The following is a 20,184-nucleotide window of genomic DNA, read 5'->3' on the forward strand; positions in this document are numbered from 1 at the left end:
GTCACTGTCACCTGAATGGGCCTGAAACTGCAGTGGCCTGTAGATTGTACAGCAGCAGCATTGGTTAAAGGCAGGTAGGCTAGGGATTACACTATGCGGCCCTTTGTGCATTTATGTAATAGTATACTGTTTTCCCCAATTATGATGTCACAAACCACCCACCCACTTTGTAAACGTACACTCCCCTGCTTTGTGAAAGAGGAACCGTAAGGAAGGCTGTGCAGTCATGTGACATGTAAATACACAAAAAAATTCTAACTGTTTATATTTAAAAAAACAACATTATTGCCAAATACTATTTCCTGCATAACGTCGTCCTTTTCCTGTAGTGCGATCACAAAAAATTTAAGTACCTGTACAAGGCCACACCTCTTCATAGGTAGGTCTAGTCCTCAGCACATCATGCAGTAGATTGACTTGTGTTGTTCTGTCAATCAAGAAGCAGGGGGTGGGCACAGGCACAATCTCCCAGGGGTGTCGGGTCATACGCTGCCTGCTAGCTGCTCTTCCACTGTAAGAAGACGAGAGCAAAAAGTCTAAATCAGTGCACATTCCTGACAAACAAATATATTATAACTCTGCAGCAAAAAACTAACAAAACAATACATGTTTTCAGAGCTCAAATATAATTCAGCATTTATCTGAATTCCAGAAATTCAGACGCTTTCTCAAAAGTTGACATTGAAATCACAATGTAATCCAAGGCGCTGCATGACATCTCCTGGGCATATCTCTATTACTGTATCTATATCTGGCAGGTTTATTTCTTGGACAGGAATTACACTGAAGACACTTGGGGCTGTGATAAAGCAGAAAGGCACACAGAGCAACTATACCCGCCCCTCCCATCTGCTGCCCATTCATGGAAGCCTTTGTATTTTGTGACTGTGTCAACATGATACAAAGGCTTCTATGACTGGTTAGGAGGATGGGAGTCAGCTGCAATCAAGATGTAGAGCTCAGAAGGATCAGTGTCGCTGTCTCCGAACTACAGAGATAGCTATCTTCCGGGAGTACTAAAAAAGCTGTCAGATATAAATATATATAGATATAATAGAACTAAGTGCAAACAGAAAAATCAGTGCTACTACCCATACAACACATAGATAGCAGGGCTCCCGGGTGCTCGATCCACAGTCACTGGCTGAGTAGAGTAATGTAGGAAAGATGATCCACGCTAAGGCTGTTGCTATTAAAAAATATTCATTTTATTGAAAAGCCAGTGTAAGCAGATAAAACCAGTTGACGCGTTTCAACCTATAAGGCCTTAGTCATAAGGACTATAAGGCCTTATGACTAAGGCCTTATAGGCTGAAACTTCAACTTATTTTATCTGTATTTACACTGTGGCTTTTCAATCAAATTAAGATTTTTTGAAGAGCAACAACCGGAGTGCAGATCATCTTTCCTACATAATAGAACTAAGCCCAGGAGGCGTCAGACACCTTGTGGGCTTAACTCAGTGTGCCTTCATATTTTCATCATATTATTTTTTTTAAAAAAGCAGCTGAATTCCTGGAATTCAGCTTTAACAGACAGACAATAAGAACACATAAGTATAACTGAAGGCAAAACTTTATATTTATTTTGTTTTGGATACGGTGGAGATGGATAAGAGACTCTGTCAGGCTTTTATTGTCGTTTGTGCCCTGTTACGGAGATTTACCATCTCTATTTGTCCTGTATACCTTTATCACAGAGAATAAAAGTAAAAGAGAATCCCACATTTTGGGTTGTTCCCAGAACAGGAATAGAGGGGAAATCTGTTCTGGTGACAGCCAGGGATTTCCTCACTTTGCAAGGTTTTCTTTCACTTCCTGTTTTTCACTATGGAGCAGGGGTGGCCCGTTCACTAAGGGCGAACGGGCGCCACCCCCCCTATTCAAGCGTCCGGCCCATGTATTCCAATGCGGGGGGGGGGGGCTTTGAGGCATCTGATTAGAGCCAGGGAGACCAGATATAATGAATGCAGGTCCTGGAGAGACCATCTATAGTGACTGCAGGCTCCTGGGGAGACCAGATATAGTGAATGCAGGCTCCTGGGGAGACCAGATATAGTGACTGCAAGGTCCTGGGGAGACCAGATATAGTGACTGCAGGCTCCTGGAGAGACCAGATATAGTGACTGCAGGCTCCTGGGGAGACCAGATATAGTGAAGACAGGCTCCTGGGGAGACCAGATATAGTGAAGACAGGCTCCTGGGGAGATTAGATATAGTGAATGTAGGCTCCTGGGGAGACTAGATATAGTGACTGCAAGGTCCTGGGGAGACCGGATATAGTGAGTAGAGGCTCCTCGGGAGACCAGATATAGTGAATACAGGCTCCTGGGGAGACCAGGTATAGTGAGTGCAGGCTCCTGGGGAGACCAGATATAGTGAGTGCAGGCTCCTGGGGAGACCAGATATAGTGACTGCAAGGTCCTGGGAGACCAGATATAGTGAGTGCAGGCTCCTCGGGAGACCAGATATAGTGAATGCAGGCTCCTGGGGAGACCAGATACAGTGACTGCAGGCTCCTGGGGAGACCAGATATAGTGAGTGCAGGCTCCTGGGTTTAGCAATGGGTTTACACTTTAACAATGCTTAGTCCAGGAAGAAGGAGGGACCATAATGTCTCTTGATTATTCCATAAAACTGCAGGTATGGTTTTCTAATAAATAAAGATCAGGTGGGAAGAGGAGGAGCTAGGAGGAGGAGCCGGGAGGAGGAGCTGTGTAGCACCATGGCAGTTGCAGATCAAACCAGGGCTAAAATAACAGCTTCCTTGGCTGAAAAGGAGAGGAGTGTTTAGTTCCCCTTTAAGGGTCTAAACACCCTAAATCTTCCACAATGGTCACTTACTCATCAAACTGGAAACACTTTTGAGGTTACTCTACCTTTCAGAGCAGTATTATTTTTTAAATAAAAATTATCAGGTGGTCAAATGTCCATGAAATTTGTAGACTGATTCCCATCAATAGCTCACAGTCAGAGAAGGAAGGAGGCTGATAAAATAATATTAATGAGGGTGATTTTATCTGGAGGCCATGCAAGGCTGATGAAATGTCTCGCTAATGCGGATCAAGTGGGACAGACTGCACTGTACACGGCGCCGGCCGGCTTCTCCTAAGTGGAATTTCATGTATGTCCTAATTACTGTGCTCAGTGCATTCAAAATGTTCATTCTTACAGGTGCCAAACTGCCATTTCCTCTCCGTGTTTTAGCTCTTAAAAACTGAATTTAAAATTACTACCTGACTGTGATTTCTTTTTTTTATTCATATAAACTATTCTTGGCATCCATCGTGCTTTATGGCCGTTTCATCCAGAAAAATGTGCTAACGCTTTCCGAGTGCCCTCATTCTTCTCCGTGTCACAGCCCCGCCCTCTGTGCTGCCTTAAAACTTTGCGTGCGAAGGCCAACACTAAACTGGGGGATTTGTGTGAGGGGTACCGGGTCAATGTTAGGAGGGTTAGTATTGGGGTAACAGGGAGGGTTAGGCTCGGTTCACACAGGGGCAACACGACTTTTGGAGGCAACTTGGACGCGACTTGGACGCAACTTACAACACTACTTTAAGTCGCCACCAGGCCAGGCGACTTGCCGTGGCCAATCAGAGAATGAGCTCTCAGGGGGGAACTCCTTTTGAGAGCTGATAATTCTCTGAGAGTCGCCTCCGTATAGACGGAGATCCGACTTGGAAGTGACTTCCATTGAAATCAACGGGTACCAGTCGCCTACAAGTCGGATTGAAGAAGTACGGGAACCTTTTCTGAAGTCGGAGCGACTTCAGTAGTGTGCATTAAGACAGCTCTCATTCACTTACATTGATTTCTACATGATGTGTGACCTGAGGTGACTTGGGGCGACTTGAAGTCGGATCTGAGTCACCCCTGTGTGAACCGGCACTCAGAGTTAAATGTTACAAGGTGGAGTACTGTTAGTGCCAGTTCACACAGGGGTGTCCAAGTCGCGTCCAAGTCGCGTCCAAATCGCGTCCAAGTTGCCTCCAAAAGTCGTGTTGCCCCTGTGTGAACCGAGCCTTAGGGTTACAGGGAGGGTTAGTATTGGGTTAACAGAAAAGGTTAGTGTTAGGATTACAGGGAGGGCAAGTATTGGGGTAACAGGGAGGGTTAGGGTTAAATTTTACCAGGAGGGGCAGTGTTAGTGTTACAGGGAGCGTTTGTATTGGGGTAACAGGGAGGGTTCAATGTTACAAGGTGGGGCAGTGTTAGGGTTACAGGGAGGGTAAGTATTGGGGTAACAGTGAGTGTTAGGGCATGGGCGTCTGCAGGTAAGGGCAAGGGGGGTCAAGTGGCCACCCCGGAATCAGCGATCGGATCTTAAATTCAGCACAGTTGCGTTGTACGGGCTCCATTCCTTCCCTATTGGCCATAACTGAGGGCCAATCAAAGGAAAGTAGGAGAGGAGAGCATCATGGGACATGGGGATTACTTATTCTAGGGACTGTACTACGTCTGTAGTCTCTGACCATGATAATGTCATTGTCGAAAAGGGGTGGTGCATGGGTGACCCTAAAATGATCCCCCCCCCGAAAAAAGTTCTGCGGACGCCCATGTGTTAGGGTTAAATTTTATAAGGTGGGACAATGTTAGGGTTACAGGGAGAGCAAGTATTGGGTTAACAGAAAAGGTTAGTGTTAGAATTACAGGGAGGGTTAGTATGGGGTAACAGGGAGGGTTAGGGTTAAATGTTACAAGGTGGGGCAGTGTTAGGGTTACAGGGAAGGTTAGTATTGGGGTAACAGGGAGGGTAAGGATTTGGTTAACAGAAAAGGTTAGTATTAGGATTACAGGGAGGGTTAGTATTGGGGTAACAGGGAGGGTTAGGGTTAAATGTTACAAGGTGGGGCAGTGTTAGGGTTACAGGGAAGGTTAGTATTGGGGTAACAGGGAGGGTAAGGATTTGGTTAACAGAAAAGGTTAGTATTAGAATTACAGGGAGGGTTAGTATGGGGTAACAGGGAGGGTTAGGGTTAAATGTTACAAGGTGGGGCAGTGTTAGGGTTACAGGGAAGGTTAGTATTGGGGTAACAGGGGGGGTAAGGATTTGGTTAACAGAAAAGGTTAGTATTAGGATTACAGGGAGGGTTAGTATTGGGGTAACAGGGAGGGTTAGGGTTATATGTTACAAGGTGGGGCAGTGTTAGGGTTACAGGGAGGGTTAGTATTGGGGTAACAGGGAGGGTTTAGGGTTAAATGTTACAAGGAGGGTTAGTATTGTGGTAACAGAAATAAAATACACAAAAAAGTTAAAGTTGACCCTTTGACCACCCCTGATGTTTAACCCCTTCACAGCCAGTGTCATTAGTCCAGTGACAGTGCATATTTTTTTAGCACTGATCACTGTATTAGTGTCATTGTTCCACAAAAAAGTGTCAAAAGTGTCAGTTAGGTGTCCAATGTGTCAGCCGCAATGTCGCAGTCTCGCTATAAGTCACTGATCGCCGCCATTACTAGTAAAAATAAAAAATAAATCATAAATAAAAATATCCCATATTACATAACTCCCCCATGGTGGTTCCCCTAAAACAATTTAGAGTTATTAATTCAGTTTTTGGATCACTTATACGGCTAAACTCCACTGCAAGGATTAATTTAGAACAGCTACAACGCCCAAAGGAGGCGGGAGGGCTTGAGCCCCCGAATCCATGGATATACTACAGTATATGGCCTCCCATCTCCAACACATAGCAAGGGTCCTGAGATCCCCCCCCCCCAACCCGACACTCCAGTATTCAATCTGATAGACCCCGTAACACACCTTCTGAAAGCAGAAACGGGTGGAGAGGTGGAAGAGGGCTTGGAGGCACTGAGATTTGCCAAATCAAATAAGCTATTCCCAACATACAATTTGGTGCAAAAAGTGTGGAATAAGTGTGGAATAAGAAGAGCAATACAGCAGGTAGAGGGCTTCACTAGATATAGCCCCATCTGGGGGAATAGGCACTGCTTGGAGCTGGAGAAATTACAATACAGTAAAAGATGGCAGCAATTTGGTATCAATTACCTTACACAAATATTTAGAGATGGGAAACTGCGTTCATTTGCTGACTTACAGTCAGTATTCAATTTACCTGCCTCCATGCGGTTTCACTATCTCCAGCTCCAACATGCGGTAGGGGCCCAAACCAATGGGGATACATGGATTCAGAATCCCACACCCATCTTTAATTATATAAGAGAAGTATCTACATATAAGGGGTTACATTTCGGGCAGCTCCTCCATGCTCCTCACCAAAATTCTCCCTGACAACACTGCAGGGATCATATCTAAATGGGAGGGAGACGTGGGCGTTCTTGCGGAGGACCAATGGGAGGAGGCCTTGTGTTCCCTCAATGTGGCCTAAAGACTGTCCCAACTGTCTACATTATTCTTCGAGTACGCTACACTCCAGCTAGGCTGGCGGTGATGGGGGGGTAAGAGAAGATCCGGTATGTAGTAGATGTAAGGGGGACCATGGTGACTTGATCCACATGTTGTGGAGATGTCCCAAGCTACACACCTATTGGAGGAAGGTGTTGGACACTGTCAACAGTGCCTTCGGGAACAGTTGAAGGCCCACCAGAAACTCTGCCCTTTGGGTATCATGGATGCAGTCTCAGAGGAAAACCCCTCTAGGTTGGGGATAACCAGGGGGCGCTATTCCAGGCCAGAAAGCTTATATTGAGGCACTGGAAATCGGAAGAACCACCCCCAGTGAAAGAGTGGTTGCAACAAATGGGTAACACTATTAGACTGGAGAAATATATATATATATATATACCGGTATATATATATATATATATATATATATATATATATATATACACATATACACACACACAGGGGCGGACTAGCCATTCCGGCACTGCCCGAGGGCCCCATGCCACTAGGGGGCCCCATCAGGGTTGCCAGCCTCAATAAAACCAGGGACAGTATGCAAAAATCGGTGTTTTTTTAAAAATCCCAAGATTATAGCTGCCCCGTCTCTCCAGAACATTTTCAGTGTGTGTATACTGTGTGTGTATACTGTATGTGTGTATACTGTGTGGCCCCATAATCTATTGCCTGGGGTCCCCATAATCTCCTATTGCCCGAGGACCCCATAATCTTCTACTATTGCCCGGGGGCTCCATGAGTTGTCAGTCCGCCCCTGTGTATATATATATATATATATATATATATATATATATATATATATTCAACACAGGGGTAGTATGAGAAAGTTTGAAAATATTTGGGCACCTTGGTTGAGTGTCCCTAGGTTGGCTCCGGTCGATCTCATTATGGAACGACTACTGCTGTAGAGGACGAGGTAAAGATGGAGCATTATATAAAGTACTGTATTTATCGGCGTATAACACGCACTTTTTTTCACCCTTAAAATCAGGGGAAAAATCGTGGGTGCGTGTTATTCGCCGATCCCCCGCCGATTATGAGCCTTTCGGCGGCTTTCGCCCGCTTTCGCAGTCCCGCGTGAGCCGGCGAACGCCTGCGCGTGCGGCCGAAAGCCGTCGAGAACGGGCGAGAGCCGCCCGAGAACGGCCGAAAGCCGCCGAAAGCTGGCAAAGAACGGCTGAAAGCCGGCAAGATCGGCTGAGAGCCGCCGAGAACGGCTGAGAGCTATTGAGCGCCTCCGAGATACACAGGACATCCGACTCTGTATCTCGGCAGCGCCATTTTTAAATGGCAAGGCTGCATTGATGGGCGTTTTTTTTTCCTTAAACTTCCCTCCTAAAAAAAATGTTTTCCCTAAAATTCCCTCCTAAACTTGGGGTGCGTGTTATACGCCGGCACGTGTTATATGTCGATAAATACGGTAGTTTGGACACACTGAGTAACAAGGATTGTTCGGCAGTAATACATGGTATATATATATATATATATATATATATATATATATATATATATATATATATATATATATATATATATATATATATCGGTGTACAACATGCTTTGTATTTATTTTATACTGCTGATTTCTGAATATAAATCCAATTGTGGAGAAAGTGATTATATGACCGTACTGCCTGTAAATAACTTGTTTGTATCCAATAAAACCCCTTTTTATTTAAAGAAAAATAAAATAAAAAAATACCATAGTTTATTATTTTTAAATGTATTTAACATTTTTATTATTAGTAGACGCTGTAACTTTTGTGCAAACCAATCAATATACGCCTATTGGGATTTATTTTTATTTTTTTACCAAAAATATGTAGCAGAATACACATTGGCCTAAACTGATGAAGAAATTAGATTATTTTTTTACATTTCTTTTATTTGATATTTTTATAGCAGAACGTCAAAAATATATATATTTATTTTTTCTGAATTGTCGATCTTTTTCTGTTTAAAAGCGCCAAAAAAAAAAAAAAAAGCCTTCCGTTCCTTAAGTGGTTAATGCTTCTTGCATTTCCTGGGCACCCCCCCCCCCCCGAATTACAAACCCCCAACAGACTTAACCTGTTTTGAACTGGCGATGCATGACAGCTGAATAGCGTCTCTTACAATCCCGCGGAGATTCCGTGCCCATGTCATCTTTTGCGTATAGTTAGCGAGCAACTCCTCTCCCTTTTTGTCTCCGCACTACACCGATCCGTCTCTCGTCTCCCTCCTCACTTCATCTTCCAGCGTTGTTTCAGAAAAAAAAAAAAACTGACATGTTTTTGTTTTTCAGCACCAGCTGTCAGCCCCGAAAAAACAACGCAAGTGGCAAAACGTATTAGTGGAGTAAAAAAAAAAAAAAAAAACTGCAATATTTATTTGATGTTATTATGCCGGATCTGTCAAAAAAAACACCACCCACTAGTGTTAGATGTATGTAGAGGAATGGTGAAAAAAAAAAGACAATTGGCGAGGAAAAAAAAAAAAAAAGTATAAAAAAGTTGCCTTGAAGCAAGCAGACTGCGATTTCTTTTTCGTCGGATTTATGCTCAGCTAAACAGAAACGAGAAGATAAAAAAAAAAAAAGAGCAAAAAAAAAAAAAATTATAATAATAAAAAAAAAAAAAAGAGAAATAAGAGTTTATTTGGAAAACAAATAAATATTTAATAAATATGTGTCAGAAAGGATTCAGTGAAAGTTGTTAAAATGCCGCACAGCTTCACCTCGTGATCGTAATGAAAACAAAGAGGTGATGTGAAAATGTTCTATATTTAAAAGGCGTTATGCCGCTGGAAATATTAGCATTTATTTTGAAATATCAGAATTCATGTTTTAATGGAAATGTTCTTAAAAAGAAGATTTCCTTGTATGGAAGGTTTTTATATACACTATATTACCAAAAGTATTGGGACGCCTGCCTTTACACGTGAACGTGAACTTTAATGGCATCCCACTCTTAAAGCGGGGTTCCACCCTAAAGTGGAACTTCCGCTGATCGGAACCCTCCCCCCCTCCGGTGTCACAATTGGCACCTTTCAGGGGGGAGGGGGGTGCAGATACCTGTCAAAGACAGGTATTTACACCCACTTCCGGGCATAGACTCCCGTGGGAGTCTATGCCTCTTCCTGTCCCTGCCGCGCTGTCTGCTGGGACACACACACGGGTCCCAGAGACAGCGCGGACAATTCCTATTGCGCAGCGCGACTCGCGCATGAGCAGTAGGGAACCGGGAAGTGAAGCCGCTTCGCTTCACTTCCTGATTCCCTAACCTAGAATGGTGGCGGCAGCAGCCGAGAGCCGAGCGATCGATCGGCATCGCTGGACCCCGGGACAGGTGAGTGTTCATTTATTAAAAGTCAGCAGCTGTAGTATTTGTAGCTGCTGGCTTTTATAATTTTTTTCCGCAGTACAGTCCCGCTTTAAGCTGGATACACACTATACAACTTTCTTTTGATTTTTTTTCCATAAATATATATATATATATATATATATATATATATATATATATATATATATATATATTTTTTTTTTTTTTTCCATATATAGATTTTAACCATATAAGATGAGTTCAAACCATAAACAGTTTCAGTTTGTATGCAATCAGGCAGGCCATGACACCACATAGAGAATGTGACGTGGGGGGCGCTGTTAAGATCAATCATGTGAATGATTTATACACATAATCAATGCATATAATTATTTACATAGCAAGGTCCATAAAGACATGGATGAGTGAGTTTGGGGTGCTTTGTGCACTGGTCCAAATCATTTGGTGGAGGGGGGATTATAGTGTGGGGGGGTTGTTTTTCAGGGGTTGGGCTTGTCCCTATAGTTCCATTGAAGGGACCTCTTATGTCGCGTACACACGATCGGAATTCCGGCCAGAAAAAAACGGATGAGAGCTTTTCATCGGAAAATGCGACCATGTGTACGCTCCATCGGAATTTAGCTGTCCGAATTTCAGCCAGCCAAAAATTGATAGCATGCTCTCAAATTTTCCCGACGGAAAAACTTTCTATCGCAAATTCCGATCGTGTGTATGCATTCCAGCCTTAAGGTGTCAGCAGCAGCCAAGATATTTTGAACAATTTTATTCTCTCAACTTTGTGGGAAGAGTTTGGGGGCGGCCCCTTCCTGTTCCAACATGACTGCGCACCAGTGCACAAAGCAAGGTCTATAAAGACATGGATGAGCGAGTTTGGGGTGGAGGAACTTGACCGGCCTGCACAGAGTCCTGATCTCAACCCGATAGAACACCTTTGGGATGAGTTATAGTGGAGACTGGGGGCCAGGCCTTCTCGTCCAACATCAGTGCCTGACCTCACAAATGAGTTTCTGGAAGAATGGTCAAACATTCCCATAGACACACTCCTAAACCTTGTGGATGGCCTTCCCAGAAGACTTAAAGCTTTTATAGCTGCAAAGGGTGGGCCAACTCAATATTGAACCCTACGGACTGGGATACCAGGTGTCCCAATACTTTTGGTAATATAGTGTAGTTACAGCTTGGACCAATGTAACTCTGTATATACCATTCCTGCCCGATTCCCCAGGCAGCTGATCACTGCAGTCATAGCTGCTGTTAGAAATCAAGCCCCCCCCCCTCAAATGATCAAATTATATTTTTTTGCTAAAATTTCTACAGCCGCGATGCTGTGCTTCATAACCATCACAGAGATGATACCCCCATTGAATAAGACCCACTCTAGAGAATAGCGCTGCTTTGCAAAATGCCCCACGACAGCGTGCAAAGCTACTAATCATTAAACAGCCCTTTGTTTGTCCGCAGTGGGAGGAGAGAGGAGGGAAGCTGGCAGCCCTGCAGTGGGAGGGGTAAGGGGCATACAGGGGGGGCGCCCTGGACAACGGATCGAAGGGGGTTCAGGTCCAAGAACAGGCCCCCCTGCAGCGCACCCGAAGGGACAAAGAAGGAGGAGTAGACGATGGCAGCGCTGCAGGGGGATCCACAAGAGTCAACAATAAGGCAATACAGCCGGTGCCCGGGCCCCGCTTTGGAAGTGATGGGGCCCAGTACAGAAGGGTAGTGATGGACGAACTTCCGACGGGACGTTTCGCGAACGCGAAATGCGAACGGACCCAAACGTTCGCGAAACAGAACGTTCGCCGCGGGCCCCATTGACTTCAATGGGAGGCGAACTTTGCAAACCTTCATGTCGAATTTGCGGCCACGTGGTAATTATTAGGGGGTAAAACGTAGTCCCACCATCTGGACAATGACATAATACATGTATGAGGTGAATTTGGGATCGATAACTACAAGCATTTTTATTTTATTTGGGAAATTGTTCTAACAATTCAGGACTATGGAGCTAATGAAGGCAATGGAGGAGAGGGAAGGTCAGGGACCAGGGTAGGCAAAGAAGAGGGTGCAGGAGATGATCACCAGCAGCGTGACATACCGGAATGACACATGCACCGTGATAGAGGCATCTGACAGCAGCACCGTAATACAGAGCACTGACAGCAGCACCGTGACATACAGCGCTGACAGCAGCACCGTGACATACAGCGCTGACAGCAGCACCGTGACATACAGCGCTGACAGCAGCACCGTGACATACAGCGCTGACAGCAGCACCGTGACATACAGCGCTGACAGCAGCACTGTGACATACAGCGCTGACAGCAGCACCGTGACATACAGCGCTGACAGCAGCACCGTGACATACAGCGCTGACAGCAGCACCGTGACATACAGCGCTGACAGCAGCACCGTGACATACAGCGCTGACAGCAGCACCGTGACATACAGCGCTGACAGCAGCACCGTGACATACAGCGCTGACAGCAGCACCGTGACATACAGCGCTGACAGCAGCACCGTGACATACAGCACTGACAGCAGCACCGTAAGCAGCCCCAGGAGGAAGTCAGCACAGCACAGGGATGGTGTGATCCCCTCATAATAAGAACCCCCAGGAGGAAGTCAGCACAGCACAGGGATAGTGTGATCCCTTCATAATAAGAACCCCCAGGAGGAAGTCAGCACAGCACAGGGATATCATAAGCAGCCCCAGTAGAAATATGACACCGCTCAACCTCTTCAAAGAGGAGGGTAGGGGCATATAGTACGGTGTGCTTTTTTGGGTCAAGGAAGTGAGCCAAATGAATTAAGAAGGTCTGTGTGCTTGATTAAAAAAATAGTTTATAGACATATACATGGTCTACTGGTCACATGTGTTGAATTCCTCCGAGATCCATGCCTCATTCATTTTTAGAAATGTGAGGTAGTTAACACTGTGGTGAGCTAGGCGAGTACGCTTATCGGTCACAATCCCCCCTGCTGCGCTGAACGTCCTTTCGGACAGGACACTGGATGAGGGGCAAGCCAACAGTTCGATTGCAAATTGGGCAAGCTCTGGCCAGAGGTCAAGCCTGCCCACCCAGTAGTCTAGGGGTTCATCACTCCTCAGAGCGTCCACATCGGCCGTTAACCCAATGTAGTCGGACACCTGACGGTCTAGGCGTTCCCTGATGCTGGATCCGGATGACACCTGTCGATGGGTCGGCTGAAAGAATGACCTCATATCCGAAGTCACCAACACATCTTCAAACCGGCCTCTTCTTGCAGGCGCTGTTGGATTGGTACCCGCAAATCCTTCTCTGGGAGTGGGAATTGCTCCTCTGCCAGCGCACGCAAAAGCAGAATGCAGCATTTCTCGAAGCAAGGCCTGGAAGTGCTGCATTCTGACAGCCCTCTGCGACGGCGGTAACATTTCCGCCATTTTGTGTTTGTACCGGGGGTCTAAGTACGTTGCCACCCAGTACTGGTCCTTGACCCTCATGCTTTTTATACGGGGGTCCCTATTAAAACACTGGAGCATGAAGGCCCCCATTTGCACTAAAGTGGAAGCGGTGTGGTGGCCTGGCTCCTGCTCATCATCCAGGATAATGTCGTCCTCTTCATTCTCCTCTCCCCATCCACGCACAACAGGGATCCCAGAAAGGTTTAAAGCATGCTCTTCTTGCTCCTGCTCATCCGCCCCGGCACCATCCTCCTCTGACTCCTCATCAGACTCCTGTTGTTGACTTGTCTCAGATAGAGTAGCCCCCCCTGGGAATTCATCCAGCATTGCGACTTCCTCATCTTCCCGCTCCTGCTCCTCCACAGCCTGATCAATGACACGACGCAATGCACGCTCCAGAAAGAAGGCATAAGGTACCATGTCACTGATGGCGCCATGGCTGCGACTGACCAGTTTGGTGATCTCCTCAAATGGCCGCAGAAGTCTGCATGTGTCGCGCATGAGCAGCCACTGGCGCGGTGAAAAAAAACCCAGCTCCCCAGAACCGTTTCTTTCGCAGAGTTCATACAGGTAGACGTTAACTGCACGTTTCTGCTGGAGCAGCCTATCAAGCATATAGAAGGTTGAGTTCCATCGCGTCGGGCAATCGCAAATAAGACGTCTGACCGGCAGATGGTGTCGCCGCTGAATGTCAGCAAGGCGAGCCATGGCCGTGTAAGATCTTCTGAAATGGGCCGAGATTTTCCTTGCCTGCCGCAAGATGTCCTGGACCCCAGGGTATTTGACAAGGAATCGCTGCACGACCAAGTTTAAGACGTGTGCCATGCACGGCACGTGCGTGATTTTGCCCTGTTTCAATGCGCTAAGCAGATTGGCACCGTTGTCACACACCACTTTACCAACTGTCAAATTGAGCGGTGTTAGCCACTCATCTGCCTGTGAACGCAAAGCTGAAAGGAGTGCCGGGCCAGTGTGGCTCTTTGCTTCCAGGCACAACAGACGCAGCACGGCATGGCAACGTCTCACCTGGCATGTGGAATAGGTTCTGGGGAGCTTGGGCGGTGCAGTGGAAGAGACGCTAGCAGCGGAAAAGGAGGAGGCAGCTGAGGAGGAGAGGGAGGAGGATGGAGTAGGAGGAGGAGAAGAAGAGTCAGGCCTGCATGCAATCCGTGGCGGTAAAACCAAATCTACACGGGTGCCACGGGTTACATGCTTGACGGCCGTCAGAAGGTTCACCCAGTGGGCAGTAAAACTGATATACCTTCCCTGCCCGTGTTTGCTAGACCACGTGTCTGTGGTCAGATGTATCTTGGCACCGACACTGTGTGCCAGAGATACATTCACTTGCCGCTGAACATGGCCATATAGCTCTGGGATGCCCTTCTCTGAGAAATACTTCCTTCCTGGGACCTTCCATTGTGGTGTTCCAATGGCCACAAATTTGCGAAAGGCCTCCGAGTCCACCAGTTTATATGGCAGTAGTTGGCGGGCTATGAGTTCTGACAAGCCAGCCGCCAACCGTTGGGCAAGAGGGTTATCCGGCATCATCATTTTTTTACGCTCAAACATTAGGCCCACGGAAGCCTGCCTTTTTGCAGAAAAATGTGAGCTTGGCGTGATGGAAGGTGGAGTGGAGGACAATTGTGAGGAGAGAGGAGAAGGAGAAGTAGAAGACGAGGCTGGACGGTGAGAGCCTGCAGTGTGGCTTTGTGTGTTCCGTTGCTCCCACTGGGCTCGGTGATGGCTGCTCATGTGCCTTCTTAAGGCGGTCGTCCCTAGGTGAGTATTGGGCTTACCGCGACTAACGCGTTGACTGCAAAGATTGCAGATGGCAACGCTATTGTCAGCAGCGGACACGTTAAAAAAAGCCCACACTGCGGAGCCATGTGCCGGTGTCCTGGGAGCGCCAGATGTGACCGTACATGGTCGATGACTCGCTCCTGATACATTTGCAGTCTGCTTTGTCCCTGCTGTGCAATGTAAGTCATTGCTGCTTCTCCTCCCTATCTGCTGGTCCATATCTCCCTCTGAACTCCCCTCCTCTTCCTCTCTTGTGGGCACCCACGTGACATCACTAGACACGTCATCATCAACGTCACCTTCCCCACCGCTATAAGTAGAGATCTCGGAGTAGGCAGCAACACCGGGGACCAACCTCCTCCTTGGGCTGATCTGGGTACTGGCGTCAGACTGCTGAGTAGCGCTTGTTGCTACCTCCTCTTCCTGATCCAATACCAAGAGTGGCTGCGCATCAGAAATGTCCTCTTGATATGGATCGGAAAATAATTCCAGTGACTCAAGCGGAAGGTATGTGGTGGTGGTGGTGGTGGTCGTGTTGTTGGTGGTAGTGTCTTTGGGGGTGCACATAGCAGAGAGTGAAGAAGAGGGTGCAGATCGAGAGGATGAGGAGGGTGCAGAAGAGTAAGGCTGAGCGAGCCACTCAACCAAGTCTGGTGCATCCTTTAAAGTAATTGAACGCACCTTCTGCAACTTCCCACTTTGGCTCAAGCCTGTTGCTCCTGCCCTACCCCTACCACCCCTGCGGAAGGGCCTGCCTCTTCCTCTGCATGTCATTTTTTAAATGACCCTGTGACAAAACTCTTAGTCCCTATACCGCTGAAGGACTGCTGCAGTATAGGTGAGCGGTCAGCAGTGGTGCACGTCAACCCTATCTATTGTGGACCTATAGCGGTCCTTACAGAACAGCAGACTGTACCGCACTCAAGCCTATGTACCGTAGCACCCTATACCAAGTTACCAGTCCTTATAAGAACTTTTGTGGACCAAGCAGGTTGTGTATTAGTGTTTAGCAGACTGTACGTCAGTCCCTATACCGCTGAAGGACTGCTGCAGTATAGGGCAGCGGTCAGCAGTGGTGCACGTCAACCCTATCTATTGTGGACCGATAGCGGTCCTTACAGAACAGCAGACTGTACCGCACTCAAGCCTATGTACCGTAGCACCCTATACCAAGTTACCAGTCCTTATAAGAACTTTTGTGGACCAAGCAGGTTGTGTATTAGTGTTTAGCAGACTGTACGTCAGTCCCTATACCGCTGAAGGACTGCTGCAGTATAGGTGAGCGGTCAGCAGTGGTGCACGTCAACCCTATCTATTGTGGACCTATAGCGGTCCTTACAGAACAGCAGACTGTACCGCACTCAAGCCTATGTACCGTAGCACCCTATACCAAGTTACCAGTCCTTATAAGAACTTTTGTGGACCAAGCAGGTTGTGTATTAGTGTTTAGCAGACTGTACGTCAGTCCCTATACCGCTGAAGGACTGCTGCAGTATAGGGCAGCGGTCAGCAGTGGTGCACGTCAACCCTATCTATTGTGGACCGATAGCGGTCCTTACAGAACAGCAGACTGTACCGCACTCAAGCCTATGTACCGTAGCACCCTATACCAAGTTACCAGTCCTTATAAGAACTTTTGTGGAACAAGCAGGTTGTGTGTTAGTGATTAGCAGACTGTACGTCAGTCCCTATACCGCTGAAGGACTGCTGCAGTATAGGGCAGCGGTCAGCAGTGGTGCACGTCAACCCTATCTATTGTGGACCGATAGCGGTCCTTACAGAACAGCAGACTGTACCGCACTCAAGCCTATGTACCGTAGCACCCTATACCAAGTTACCAGTCCTTATAAGAACTTTTGTGGAACAAGCAGGTTGTGTGTTAGTGATTAGCAGACTGTACGTCAGTCCCTATACCGCTGAAGGACTGCTGCAGTATAGGTGAGCGGTCAGCAGTGGTGCACGTCAACCCTATCTATTGTGGACCTATAGCGGTCCTTACAGAACAGCAGACTGTACCGCACTCAAGCCTATGTACCGTAGCACCCTATACCAAGTTACCAGTCCTTATAAGAACTTTTGTGGACCAAGCAGGTTGTGTATTAGTGTTTAGCAGACTGTACGTCAGTCCCTATACCGCTGAAGGACTGCTGCAGTATAGGGCAGCGGTCAGCAGTGGTGCACGTCAACCCTATCTATTGTGGACCGATAGCGGTCCTTACAGAACAGCAGACTGTACCGCACTCAAGCCTATGTACCGTAGCACCCTATACCAAGTTACCAGTCCTTATAAGAACTTTTGTGGACCAAGCAGGTTGTGTATTAGTGTTTAGCAGACTGTACGTCAGTCCCTATACCGCTGAAGGACTGCTGCAGTATAGGGCAGCGGTCAGCAGTGGTGCACGTCAACCCTATCTATTGTGGACCGATAGCGGTCCTTACAGAACAGCAGACTGTACCGCACTCAAGCCTATGTACCGTAGCACCCTATACCAAGTTACCAGTCCTTATAAGAACTTTTGTGGACCAAGCAGGTTGTGTATTAGTGTTTAGCAGACTGTACCTCAGTCCCTATACCGCTGAAGGACTGCTGCAGTATAGGGCAGCGGTCAGCAGTGGTGCACGTCAACCCTATCTATTGTGGACCGATAGCGGTCCTTACAGAACAGCAGACTGTACCGCACTCAAGCCTATGTACCGTAGCACCCTATACCAAGTTACCAGTCCTTATAAGAACTTTTGTGGAACAAGCAGGTTGTGTGTTAGTGATTAGCAGACTGTACGTCAGTCCCTATACCGCTGAAGGACTGCTGCAGTATAGGGCAGCGGTCAGCAGTGGTGCACGTCAACCCTATCTATTGTGGACCGATAGCGGTCCTTACAGAACAGCAGACTGTACCGCACTCAAGCCTATGTACCGTAGCACCCTATACCAAGTTACCAGTCCTTATAAGAACTTTTGTGGAGCAAGTGAGTTGTGAATGTTTAGCAGACTGCAGCAGAAGGGCAGCAGTCAAGTATAATATCCTTTCTATATTTGGAAGAAAGAATATTATACATGTACAAGCCTATTACTGTACCACTGATACCAGTCCTGAAAAGAACCTTTGTGGAACTAATAATAACAGCAAGTCTTTAAAATTACCCTCACTGCCTGACAACACTGCTTCCTTCCTGTCCCTATACAAATTGGCAAAAAAAGAGAACGATTAGTGGTTACTGGAACAGCTCTTTTGTGGACCTTGATAGTAACAGCTAATGATGATGATGATGATGATGATGATGATGAAAGACTAATCTGGCTGTCCCTGTAGCATACACCGTCCTTTCCCTTTCTCTAAACTAACAAAAGACACTCAGGCTGCTGCAAGAATCAGCAGCACAGCAAACCTATCAACACCTAACACCTATACCAGTCCTGAAAAGAACTTTTGTGTACCAAATAGCTAGTGGTTTATCTCTCCCTACTCCACACAGGAACCTGTCCCTATCGTAACAGAAGAAAGAATGTAAAATGGCCACCGGATCGGGTGTATTTATAGGTTAGGGGGAATGTACAAGTGTCCATGTGCTGTCATGTCTCAATTGGCTGTCCTGTATCACATGATAAACGTGTCACCAAAGGTTAAAGTTCTTGTATACATTAAACACGTAAGTCCGCCGCGGCGAACGACGGAAAAAGGCGTTCGAACGTGCGGACCGCGAATGTCGGAAATTCGCCGCGAAACGACCGCCGGGCGAACCGTTCGGCCATCACTACAGAAGGGCTGGCTGCTCTGCCCTATCAGTGGCCCTGACTATAGTAGATACCGCTACTCCAGTGATTTCATCTCGTCTCTGGTCCTGTGCTGAGTGGCCGAACACAGGAGGTTTGCTGCTCAGTACAAGTACCATTAAGAGAATGGTTACCATTTTCTGAATAAAAACAAAAAACATTCTCTGACTGGACATGGTGGAAAGCATCATGTCATCGCCCCCTTACCTCCCCGCCTCGTCCAATCAGAGAACACTTTGCATTCATCCAGAAGATGCAAAGAATTCTCTGAATGGTGGCTGTTTGGAACGGCCAAACCTAATGTGTTTACAATGCAAGAGAGCAGGCACTGGGCATGGGACCCAGGTACACAAGTGGAGATCACTGGAGTAGCGTTTTCTGCTACATTGATTTCCACCCCCTGTGCTGCCACTGTGCCATCCAAATGCTGCCAGTGTGCCCTTCAAACGCTCCCACTGTGCCAACAAATTCTGCCACTGTGCCATCAAACACTCCCACTGTGCCCAAAAGCTCCCACTGTGCTCATCAAACGCTCCCACTGTGCCATCAAATGCTGCTACTGTGCCATTAAACACTTGCACTGTGCTATCAAATGCTGCCAGTGTTCCCATCATACGCTTCCACTGTGCCAAACGCTCCCACTGTGCCCATCAAATGCTGCCAGTGTGCCTATCAAACGCTCCCACTGTGCCATCAAACGCTTTCACTGTGCCATCAAACGCTTCCACTGTGCCATCAAACGCTGCCACTGTGCCCATCAAATGCTGCCAGTGTGCCTATCAAACGCTCCCACTGTGCCATCAAACGCTTTCACTGTGCCATCAAACGCTGCCACTGTGCCCATCATATGCTGCCAGTGTCCCCATCAAATGCTGCCACCCTGCTAACAATGCCCCCCACCCCCTGCGGATGGATCACGGGGACACCACGGCCCGCTCACATCAACCCCCCGCAAGATGTATCGCGGGACACCCGGCGCAGCAGGACCAGCGCTTACCTTGGTAAGGTGTCCTCCTCTCCCCTTTTCAGTTTCCTCCACTCTGTCCCACTTCCGCCAAAACCCGGAGAATTCAATAGGGATGCCTGGCACTTTGGCCAATCAGGAAACAGGTTTCAATGACTTGCCTCCAGATTGGTGGGGAGGCAATGCAGTGTGAAAATAGCGAATATTCACCTTTTTTTGAAGCCTACTAGAGCCTCTGGCTCTATTAAGGTGCTTAAAAAAATACACACCCCCTCCTGCCCCCGCCATAGGAGTCCATGCGTCCGGTGTCCTGAAAGGAGCCGGCGCATGGCTAGGGAGGCGGCAGCAGCGATTGGGGGGGGGGGGGGGGGCAGTAACAAAGCTAATAAACGGTCTGGAGGATATTAGTTATGAGGAAAGGTTGTGAGAACTGAACTTATTCTCTCTGGAGAAGAGACGCTTGAGAGGGGATATGATTTCATTATACAAATACCGTACTGGTGAC

The 20,184-nt window shown here is 47.2% G+C and overlaps 1 protein-coding gene across 1 annotated transcript in view; it reads right to left on the reverse strand.

Moving 5' to 3' along the window:
- Window positions 1-367: 367 nt before the first annotated feature.
- Window positions 368-20,184, reverse strand: part of DOK5 (docking protein 5) — a 333,902-nt gene continuing 314,085 nt past the window's right edge. Inside the window, exon 8 of the mRNA XM_077460548.1 lies at window positions 368-511. Coding sequence (XP_077316674.1) covers window positions 483-511 — 29 coding nt within the window. The 3' untranslated portion in view covers window positions 368-482. The remainder of the gene's footprint in view (window positions 512-20,184) is intronic.

This window comes from Lithobates pipiens, unplaced genomic scaffold (genome assembly GCF_037356315.1).
Source record: "Lithobates pipiens isolate NorthernLeopardFrog02 unplaced genomic scaffold, aLitPip1_a1.2 Scaffold_28, whole genome shotgun sequence".
Taxonomy (NCBI): domain Eukaryota; kingdom Metazoa; phylum Chordata; class Amphibia; order Anura; family Ranidae; genus Lithobates; species Lithobates pipiens.